This window comes from Hoplias malabaricus, chromosome 13 (assembly GCF_029633855.1).
Source record: "Hoplias malabaricus isolate fHopMal1 chromosome 13, fHopMal1.hap1, whole genome shotgun sequence".
Classification (NCBI taxonomy): Eukaryota; Metazoa; Chordata; class Actinopteri; order Characiformes; family Erythrinidae; genus Hoplias; species Hoplias malabaricus.
The window spans coordinates 17,581,643-17,593,130 of NC_089812.1; the positions used below are offsets into that span (position 1 = coordinate 17,581,643).

Consider the following 11,488-nt stretch of genomic DNA (forward strand, 5'->3'; position numbering starts at 1 on the left):
ACTGGTTATCAATATATAAATGCATTATTCTGGGAATATATGTCTGGAACTATATTTAGATAGGACTGTCAGTTGTTAACTGTCTCAAGTCTTTCTCAGTAACCTGTATCCGTACCAGCTGTATTTATGCTTGTACTGATAAAAATGTGGGGTGTCAATATTGGCCAACAGATGCATTAGATTGGCTCTAGTAAAGACCTGATTACTCAAATATTTTAGGGTCAAATTTTATATTATGCTTCTCACATATACCTTTCATTGATTTCAGCCTGCATTTACCTAGTTAATTGTTTTCTCCTAACTTTTATAACCTTACTTATTGAATCTAGTACACTAAGTGGTTGTTGCAAGGTACGCAATGTCAGTATAAATACATCACATGGCTGTGTTCACAAATAACTAAATTATACCTACTATGCTAATGATATTTGACAATGCAGTCATTATGTAGACCTAGATTCTTCTATACTAAAATGTGGTGAGATGTTATTTGCAGGCATGAATTGATGAATGGTTTTGCAAAGGTAAAAGATACACTTACAATTCTGGATAGCTGATAAGGAGTCTATTTTTGAACTATATATGTTTATATAGTATAAAGTGACCTCTTTCTGTCAGTAAGTAATTAAACTGCTGTTGTTATTAGATATACATTATAGAATTAAGTATTTAGTGGGAGTCAGGTTCAGGTCAAATTTGGGCAAAATTCTGAATTATATTCAGGTTTAGATTCAGTTTTAAATCCCACTGTCTTATACACGTGTGAAATTAACTTATTAAATTATAACAGTCCCTCCATATGGAAGCAACTTACTGCATTTAGGGCGTAAATATTAGTTCAGTTGATTCACTTCAAACAGAAACATATTGTTGGTATTAACACCAGCTTTATTGCATGACCTCCTTTATATTGTTGTGCATTTCCTTAATATGTGTATTTGTGGCTGGCCTCTGCTTGGCAATTATTTAGGTAAAGGAATATAATAGAAATGCAAAGTAGCTCATATAATTTTGAATAAGGACCACACAAGAGTATAATTGACTATAGCAAGTAATACAAAAAGACCTGTTTTGTTTAAAAAAAATATTAAGATGATCTATAGCACTGTAAAAAGATACTTGTAACTGACAAACATTAGAACTTATGCCCATTAAACATTAAACATCTGATGTTTAGTAAACATTAACATCTGATGGCCTATTACGTGTTACAAGCTCAGTGTACACATTGCACTGCTCATACTGTCAGCAGAAAATAACCTGTGCTGACAGTCTGAAAGTCTGAAAGTGCTTGTTCAGACTTCTAGAACATCCATTATTTCAGCAACAATGATACGGCTACTTTGTGTTCCTGTACACTGTATACGAAAAAAAATTACCCAAGGCATGAAAACTAAAAATGAAGGTGGGGTAGTAGCCCTCCGACACATTGTTTTTTTAACATTCACATGGAGAAACACACGCCATGACAATCAGTGCCCATTCACCCTGACCAAACCTACAATTAGTCACCATTGTTCTGGACAAAAAATACACTACATTTCTACGTCATTCTTAGTGTAGAATTAGTGGGATACCTGTATGTATACAGCTCTTTGATGGCCATCTTTGCTTGTTTGACTGGAGCCACCTGTAATATGCATGAGGACTGCTGACATGATTTGCGTCTACACCACAACATCATAGCAGACCAAAACGTGCCTGCTTAGTTCTCACACATTATAACTAAATGCTGACTCCAGTTGTGCCCTTTGGTTTATTCCATTATCTGATTGTGTTTAAAGTGGTGATATTAGCAGAGGTGACAAAAGTAAAATGGAAATATAAAAAAAACCCAAGATTTTATTTCGACCTCCTGGCATCTCTAATCCTCTCAATTTAGCTTCAAAGGTGTCACGGCAGCTGGCACAAAAATGTGGAAATTATTTTAAATGCTTTCTAGGGATGGATTTGCTTGCAAATGAGGTATACATTGCAAATATCAATACGATTTGACACCTTAGTTCTAGTTTTACGAACATATTTTAATAGGTTCTTTGTTGATAAAATATATATTGGTAAGAGGCCTCCTTGCTTTTGCAAGAATGTGGATTATTGTCAATTGGACTTCATCTTTAAACTCAGTGGTACAAAACCTTGCACAATATTCACCCCCTTGAAATATTCGCTTATCTAGATAAAAAGATTAGTTTTATCAAATCTGGGTTAAATTTTGGATTAGTGCATGTCTTTAATATGTAAAAATAGTCATCTTTCTGTACAACATGCTTTGTTATGCTTTGTCATTTACTAAATACGGGGTCCGGGTTGGGGGGCTAACCTGCAGAACTGTTTTATAGTTAGTGTGGAAAGGCAATATAGTAACTAAAGAAATTTGTTTGTTCATATTATTTCACTAATTATATTATAAAGCAAACAGAATGGTTACATTTGCACTGTAGGTATTAATGATTCATGTTTCCTTTTACAACCACTTTAAAGAAACATAAATTGCCAAGGCTTTGTTCATACCACAGGTCAGATTGGACTTGTTTTTTAACAAATTGGACTTGATTTTTGGACAGTGTCCCTACACAGAGATTTAAAAGAGGCCAAATCTAATTTATATGGCAATTTATTTTTCCATTTGCTCATGTCTGATCTGGTTGTCATAACAATGCTCAGAACAGGAAGTCAAGAAAAAAGACGTAAAATATGCAGACAACCATGGAATCAGATGAGCTGTCATGTTGAATAAAAAAATACCCAGAATTGTACAAATTTGGCTTAAATGTGTGTCGTCAGATTTTACAAGGCTTTTTCACTAACTATTCCGACACTCTATCCTGCTTAAATCAGAAATGTGGAAAAGAAAATCAACTGCCTGCCTGATAAAAGCTTAAGTATATTTATTTGACCTTGGCAAACACTAGCAGTCTGGCTATTAATAAAAGTCTTATAGGATCATCTGCACCTTCTCTAGCATATGTCAATCTGTTAAAGGGAAGTCATGAATGAGAAATTAGATAACGTTGGAAAGGCAAAATCTTTTTCAGAACTTCAGCTAAGAGGCCTGGAACAAGGCTTCCTGCTTTACTGTGGCAGCAAACAAAATGAAACCCAGCCACAACTGGGTCACCCTGCAGGCTACTTTTGTGAATGTCTGCAAAGTCAGAACATACATGCTGCTTGGCATTTGGATGTGGTGCTGGAGTCATTTTAGGGGGTCTTATATCTGTAAAGTCAAGCGTACTTGTCTGGGTTGGATAAATCTCTAGGTGACCCACTTTTAAGTTTTTTCTGTGATGAGTTACAGAAAAGCTTAAAGATTCAAAATATTACATTTGGGTCAAACACTGATTTAGCATTTTTACCTTCCTGTACCCTGGCAGAATGTGGGAATGAGTGTTACAGACAACTTTGGCCTTACATCTGAAGCATTTGCATAGCATTTACATAGCAATCAACACTGATGTTCATTTTCCACTGTTCCACTTAATGAGCTGGTACATCTGAAGTGGAGAAAACCAAGAGCATTAAAACTGACTGACAATCTCAGTTTGTTTGTGTTACAAAGAAGGACTATGATTCAATTATCTTAATTAGTACACGATCAACAGTATCTGTGAAATTAGGCCAGAAAGCATCTGGTTCACATTGACTTGTAGCCTAGATGAGTAGGTTGACATAAATTGACTATGACAGCTGACATAACAATGACAGATGACATAAGAAAAAACTGACAATAATCAAGAGCTTGAGGCTGAAATCACTAGAGAGTTGTGTCAAAGCCCTATCTAACAGAAATGATATGTAAAGAGCACCTGTGTCGTATGTGAAGCCAATCTAGAAAGTTACCCCAAGTCCCCTCAAATACTAAGGAGCCTCTACACCCATCATTGTTTATCCTTAATGATGAATATCTGTAGGAGATTGTCATGGGGAAATGACAATGCATTTCCATCGAGACTGATGGCAGTACAAACTTCATTGCTACATAACACATCAGTTGACTGACCTATATATATCCGGTGTCATTCTGCATATAGGCTATTAGCAAGTGTTTGCATAGGGCACTGAACCATGAGCACCATGTGTGCCTGGTTGCTAGGTTTTGCTCTTATCTTACGATCTAGCCTACTTTTACCACAAGTTACTTTTTTGCAATATAGCAACATTTTTATTTTTGTATTTATTTAAACACCCAATTACAGGATTTAAGACTTTTTAAATACTATTCATCTTATTTAGGAACTTAATTCATTGCCTCATTTGATAACTATATTTCAAGTTTCATTCAGTTTTATTTTTTTTATCTAATAATTTATATTTGCTCTTTAAGTATTTGTTAAATGCAGGTTCTGACATGTTTTTCAAATTATTGGATTAATTTATAATTAAGATGAATCCTGTCCATTTTATCAGCAACACTTACAACATAGGTACAATTTATATTTCTTTACATTTCGGACAGGGGAAATGGATGCTGTGGTTAAAACATTAGTTTTTACTTTTGTTGTCTTGTATCATCAGAAACATTTCCTTGCCTAAAAGAAATGTAGCAATTATGATACACATTAAGTGGGGTATATTTTTATCCCATTCAAATAAATGAATCACATAGGGTAGCACAGTGTTTCTCAGCCTTTTAGACCAGGTACCACCCACTGTCAAACCAAAACCTCCAACCCCCATTTCTCAGGCTTGATCTCAGCTTGTTTTTCTTTTTTCCACTTTGGCTTTTTTGTAATAAAGTCCAAATTGCTTGTGTTTGTCTCTAGCCATTGTTACATCCCGTAAGCAACTGAAATTGGGCTTTTTTTTTTACACAGATTTAAAAAAAAATAAACTTGGGGAACATGTTCCCTCCCTGGAAAAAAAGCAGGGAGACAATTGTCTGTGAGGAGTTTGGGGGTTCTCCCTGTGTCCAAAAACACATGTTGGTAGGTGGCCCTTAAAAATAAGTGTCCACAGGTGTGAGTTGTGAGTGATTGTGTGAGTGTGTCGCCTTTTTAAGGACTGGCCTCCCCTCCTGGGTGTGTTCCTGACTCCTGCCTTACTGGTAGGCTCTGGACCCACTGCTAAGTGGTAACAGAAAATGAATTAATTAATGAATTGTCATGAATAAATCTAAGTAGTTAATTTTTCATGGTCAGTTCTCATAATACTCCTTGCTGCTTCACTTACCAAAAGTGGTGTACCACAGTCTGAGAACCACTGGGCTAGCATATCCCGTTTTATACATACTAACACTGATTAACTTCATTATTAACATCCAAGTGTGCACAAATCAAGTTTTGCACAAAATCCTTGCAAGCTTATGGGATCATTCACAGTACTGCAGTGACACTGATGTGGTGGTGGTGTTTTAGTTTTAACTAAGCTTTTAAACACGGTGTCTGCTCACTGTAAAGACACACAAATTAGGGTAGATCATCTGTTGCTGCAGAAATTAGTTAATCTCTATTACTTCATTTTTGGTTAGTGAGCTATTCAGTCAAGTATGGACGTTTAGGTTTTTAAGCAGCACTACTGTGTCTGATGCACTGATGTACCATTGAAACACACCATATCTTTGCAAATAATGACATCAGTTAAAAAAATACTTGCTCTTGGGTGGTCCTGTGGGGGTCCAATGACGAACAGGATAAGTATGATGCAAAAAAAAGTTTGTAACTGTAGAAATTTATTTCACATAAATGATAAATTAAACTAATAAATTAGGCAGTAAACGAAGAAATAAGGATGTCGTTTTAATGTTTTGGATGGAGGCATGGTACACTGATTTCCTGACTCACTAGGGTACTATATAGGAAGTAGGATGCCGTTTGAGACCGAGCCATAATGGTGTATAAAGCAGTATCGGGAAAATAAAGACGGAAATTAAATTAAACGGAAATAATAAAAAAATAACAGTTAATTAATTTACTTAATAAGTAACGAAATTTGATCAAATCAACGCGGATAAAACAAATGAATAAAATAAATCGCAACCACCACCGGAGACAACGTCTTCTGGTGACGTTGAACTGAATAATCAAGTCAGGGAGAATGATGGCGGCGGTTCAAACAAAACGAGAACTGAATGAAGATTATTCTTTACTGCCGGCGATTCACGACATTATAAAGTGGTAAGAACTTGAATGTGGATATACCTGTTTAATTTTCCTTGAGGTAGTTTATACATTTAAACCACTCTCATTAACGACTCCAAATATTCTCAAAATAGCTGCGTTTTAGCACAGCAACTAGGCTCGCGTTGTTGTTGTTGCTGTTTACATGAATTTCGCGAACTGACGTTAACCGTTAATGTTAGCGCTATCTAACAGCAGTGAAATTAAAGTTTGAAGATGAAGGGACACGGACCTTTTATTTTTTTTTTTCAATGTGTTGGTGTTTCCATTTTACGTTAACCCGAGAAAACGAGAACTTATTTGATACGTGCTTAAAATGTGGGAAGCTGCAAAAATGCCATAGTGAGGTCCTTGAAAATTGTAAAGGGAAACTCTTGCCTTTAAAATCGTACACCTTTGAAACTGTATTAAAATCTCCAAGACCATTGGGAGTTTTACCCCATTTATGCTAAAAATATATTCAAATTAACGTACCTTTATACAAAAAATATTCAAATAATATTGGAGGGAAAAACGTAATAAACGTAGAAATGTTTCAAGGTGTAATACAGTGTAAAACTTTACAATTTCTTACACAAAGGGTATTTTTAGATGTTATTGGTCAGTTTAAAGGTTGAGATTTAATTTCTACTACGAAGCAATGGATTCTGGATATTAATTAGATTGGATGGTAGTTTTATTTGTATATTATTGTTAGTATGGGGCTGTTAGGTGCTGCAATATTGACTTTAATGTTAAGAATGTTGGCAGATGTAGATTAGTCATTCTAATGTGTCCTCAATAAACATCTGTCAGATATGGAAGTCTTGGACAGTTTCCTGGAATAAGATTTCCTAAATAATAAATAAAGAGTTGGAACATTTGTTCTTATCAGTGCTGTAGTTAACCATACAGTTTAGAAATCTGTATAACCAACAGTTTTTGTGAATTCATGTTGGTAAACAGAGATATGTGTTTCTGAAATCTTTTTCAGCATGGACAAGGATAACGCTGATGTCCATCAGGAGCTTATCAAACTAAAATCTAAGATTCAGGAAGCCCGTGACCAGATCACTTCTATGCCTGGGATCGATGTGAGTCCATCGGCACAGCAGCAGCAGGTTTTCACCTTACGAGAGCAAGTTCAGACTAAGAAACAACTTCTGAAAAAGTACAAGAGCCTCTGCATATTTGAAGTGCCAAATGCCTCATGATGAGAAAATCCAGCACTCCACAATTTTCCCATGTGGAATATTAAAATGTCAAATGAAGTCTTAAAATTGATTTAAAGGGAACATCTGCAATTGTGGTGATCTGCAGTTTTCTCTGGTTTGTTTGTTTAATTTATTGGTTTTTCAGAACTTCTGCGCCTTTTAAGGTAGAACAGTAATGTTTGTAAATTTTACTCATTGTTTGAACTACCACAGAAACTCATTTGTAACTCGAGGTGTTTAGTTTCGTAGACAGACTTTTGATCTGTTTACTTTCTTGCAGGTAGCCATCTCCTGAGTTTGGAGATATTTCCACATTAAATAAATCAATATTACCCATCTATGGAGCAGCAATACAGTAATGTCCTCATCTCAGTTTGTGCTTTTTAAAACACAATGTATATGGAGTTCTTTCTGTTGCCTAAAAAACACAAAATTCCTTTCATTTATTTATTTACATTTTTAAAGCTATTTGCAAACACAGGGGCTTCGTAAAAACATTAGACCACTTCCGAGCATGCATCGAGACTTGAGATAGCAAATTATGAGGAAACATCTAATTTTTATAAGGTGTCTGAAATATCCTGTTTTAACTACTACATTCAGTTTTAAGATTATATCTTTAAAGGGAAATATGGCATAAAACATCCTAAAGATTTATAAAAGTAAACATTAAAAAGTGTCAAATACTTTACCTTCCATTATATCATTCATATTAGAGATTATATGACGCTCAGAAGGAAAAGAATATTCAAGGCAAATGATGTTTTATGTAATTGACCACAGATTCCAGAGTTCACTATTCATCATTTTCAGAAACTGACAACTGTTTTAAAGAAAATGGACTTTAACACCTGTCATATTTTACATTGTGTTGATTGACTGGAAGTTGTAGTATGTTTTAAAAGGGATTGAGTTTTTTTGTTAAAAATTGTGCAGCAAAAAGGACTCAAGGAAACTTCATGAGGGGATTTTTAACCTAATGTATGGACCAGAAGAGGACTATTTTTCTCTGAGCAAACGTATTATAAAATTTGTAATGTTTTTACAATCCTCTGTTTGGAAAAGTCCTTTTAACAAACCTGAACATTTTATATAGCACCAAAATGTGCTTTACTATTGTTGTGTAAAATCATTCTTGATTTGGGGCTATATAGAACAATTTATTTTTATGCTTTTTCATATATCGAGCCATATTTACTTTTTATAATAAATATTTTGTATCTTTTTAAATAAACAGTTTAAGTGAATAATTTCAGTGTCATAAGTGTTACATTTCTAATATCTTATGTTCTTTCTTCACGAAAGTCTTTATTAAAAGTTATTTTACAATGGCAATAGTCATAAATATTGATTTGCTTACATAATCATGTTTAATTATTATTATTTTCATGAATGTTTGAGTGGTTAACTAAACATTTATAAAACTAGGACTCAAAGCTCTTTTAATAGAAAATTTCAAATGCTTGTGGAGGATGGAAAGTCTTCTAAGCGGGAGTGTTATTTACAAGCCATGCTCATGAATTGCTTCACATGTAAATATGAAAGTATGTCCCATAAAACACATTTACCTCATAAGATGTGAAAAATGACTAGGTCTAGCTAGAAAAGAAGACATGAACCCGTGTTTTTAGTTTCCAGAGTTTATTTTTCACTCTTTTTTTTTTAACAAAAGTAAACATAGACATAAAAGAATAAATATACATTCAAATCTGTTTTGTTCACAATGCCACAGAATGTTCAAGTTCTATTAGAAAATAGGCTATAACAAAATGTAAACAGGTGTTAAAGTGTCACATACATGGGTCGGCAGTCTGGCCTCTTCGGTGGAGATGTTTTTTTTTTTTTTCTTATGGCAAACCCCTGTGTGCCATGTAGTGACATAGTCCAAGTCTATCTCGTTCTTTCACAGCAGCTGAAACAGCCCAAGCCAATGCTCGTTTGGCTGCCCTTTTGAACCACACATGGTCAGTCCTCTGTCCTCTTGTAACAGTGGCGCGAAACAAAACAGCTGAGCAGACCACTTGAGTTCAGGCTTCCCTTCTCCTTGCTAAAGGGGGCTGCATTGATGGTTGTTTGTGGGGTGTGTAGGTGCTTCTTTTTTCAGCAGATCACACAACGGTCTTTGGTTGTCTGGTTACCTCCCACAGCCTTTTCCTTAATATACATCAAGTCACTGTGGACACTAGGCCTTCGGGCGAAAGGTGCCACAATGCCGTATGCGTCCCCACCTTCGCGGAACTTCTTCTGGCGGAGGGATTTGCGCCTCAACACGTCACCATACTGCAGCGAGACCTTGCGGTGCCGGTCGGGGCTCATCTCATCCGGCAGTTTGGCCATGGCGAAGAGTGCGTGGAACATCAAGTCCACGTTGGTGTTGCGCTTAGCTGACACTTCAAAGTAGGCACAGGGCTCTCCACCGGTCACCAGCTCGTCCACCTCGGCATCTGTCACCTCACGGCACAGTTCCCGGTCGCACTTGTTGCCACAGATGACCAGTGGCACATCTACATTCTCCTTGGTCTTGTTCTTGAGGCAAGACTTGGTTTCGAAGATCTGACGCTTGAGCCTCTGGACCTCTTGGAAGGAGTCACGGTTGTCCAGGCTGAACACCAAGATGAACACGTCGCCTGGAGAGGGAAGGGAGGAATGTTAATATTATTTTAAAAAACATGAATTCATATTAAATTGCATAAATTCCTGCATTCAACATTGCACATGGGTGTGCAAATGTTTTGGCATCCCTGGTCAAATGAGAGCACATATTTTCAGAAAAACTGCTGAGTTCTACACAATTTAATACACTTGTGAATAATAAATATTGCTTATGCAAATGTTATAATACTTTTTTATATTACAATGTTTACAATCTGCTTCCTGTAGAGGACGTATGCTAAGTAAACAAAGCATCTTGACCAAAGTAAACCGAAACACTTGCTTACGACAACAGACGCAGGCTTGGGCTGAAACCCACCTGTAAGAATGGACAGTCTCCTCATTGCAGGAAAGGGGTGATTCCCAGAAGTGTCCAGAATGTCCAGCTGGTAAACGTCCCCTCGGATGCTGTAGAACTTCCTGTGAAAGTCTTCGATGGTGGGTGTGTACTGGTCGTCGAACCGCTCGTTAAGAAACCGGGAGACGATGGCGGTCTTGCCCACTTTGGTGGAGCCCAGGATCACCATCCTGTGGCAGTTTTTGGCGGGGATGTCGAACTCGTTTTCGGACGGAGACATTTTCTTAATCATGGTTGCACTTTTGACTCCAGTTATAATCGATGGAAATCCAGAGATAAGAGTATTTATATGAAGTGTCGCAGATGGAGCCCTGGTCGCTGTTCTGAGAGACATTCAGCCGCGGGTGCTCTTTTATAACGGACTCTGTCCACGCCTCCACGACGCGTCATCCGTTACGTCCGTTATTATTTATTTGATTATTTTCCGCTCTCGTTTTCCGTCTCCTCTAACTCATTGCGAGGCAGGAGGTAACCGAAAGGCAGTGTGAAAAAGCATTCGCACCCCTGTTCCAACTGCTGCTTGTGTGTTGTTCTATCAACAGTATTATGGTATATTGTGGCACACGTCCTTCTGGATGTTTCTTTAATAACAGACAGTTTAATAAAGGACCGTTAGAGACAAACATCATATAAATAGACAAGGGGTTATACAGACAGACAACAGAAAGAAGAAAATGCATCGTTAAACTTATAAGATCTATGCACATGTATAACATTTTTAGCCTTAAAACATGCTAATATTAATTCTGGAGTAATACTCTAAAATTAATACGCTAAAATCAACAAAAGATCTTTTCAAATACAACTTATTCATAACACATCGCATTATCAGATTGTGTTTTCTCACAGTGGCACGGTGGCGCAGTGTCCAGGGGCCTGGAGGTTGTGGGTTCGATTCCAGGTGACTGTCTGTGAGGAGTTGGTGTGTTGTCCCGGTGTCCGCGTTGGTTTCCCTTCCTTAGGAGGATTGGCGACTCAAAAGTGTCCGTATGTGTGAATGTGTGTCTGTGTTGCCCTGTGAAGGACTGGCGCCCCCTCCAGGGTGTATTCCCGCCTTGTGCCCATTGATTCTAGGTAGGCTCTGGTCCCACCGCGACCCTGAACTGGATAAGCGGTTACAGATAATGAATGAATGAATTAATTAATTAATGTTTTCTCACATTTCAGTATGA

The 11,488-nt window shown here is 36.9% G+C and overlaps 2 protein-coding genes across 2 annotated transcripts; one reads left to right on the forward strand and one right to left on the reverse strand.

The window, feature by feature from the left end:
• The first annotated feature begins 5,958 nt into the window (after window positions 1–5,958).
• LOC136665197 (mediator of RNA polymerase II transcription subunit 9-like) lies at window positions 5,959–8,490 on the forward strand. The gene is made up of 2 exons (XM_066642789.1): window positions 5,959–6,110; window positions 7,087–8,490. The coding sequence occupies exons 1-2, from the start codon at window positions 6,031–6,033 to the stop codon at window positions 7,304–7,306; spliced, it is 300 nt and encodes a 99-aa protein (XP_066498886.1). The 5' UTR covers window positions 5,959–6,030; the 3' UTR covers window positions 7,307–8,490.
• Window positions 8,491–9,021: 531 nt separating this feature from the next.
• On the reverse strand, window positions 9,022–10,755 carry LOC136665275 (dexamethasone-induced Ras-related protein 1-like). The gene is made up of 2 exons (XM_066642834.1): window positions 10,278–10,755; window positions 9,022–9,933 (listed from the first exon to the last, which is right to left on the reverse strand). Exons 1-2 carry the CDS (start codon window positions 10,648–10,650, stop codon window positions 9,407–9,409), a joined length of 900 nt encoding a protein of 299 aa, XP_066498931.1. The 5' UTR covers window positions 10,651–10,755; the 3' UTR covers window positions 9,022–9,406.
• Between the last annotated feature and the right edge of the window lie 733 nt (window positions 10,756–11,488).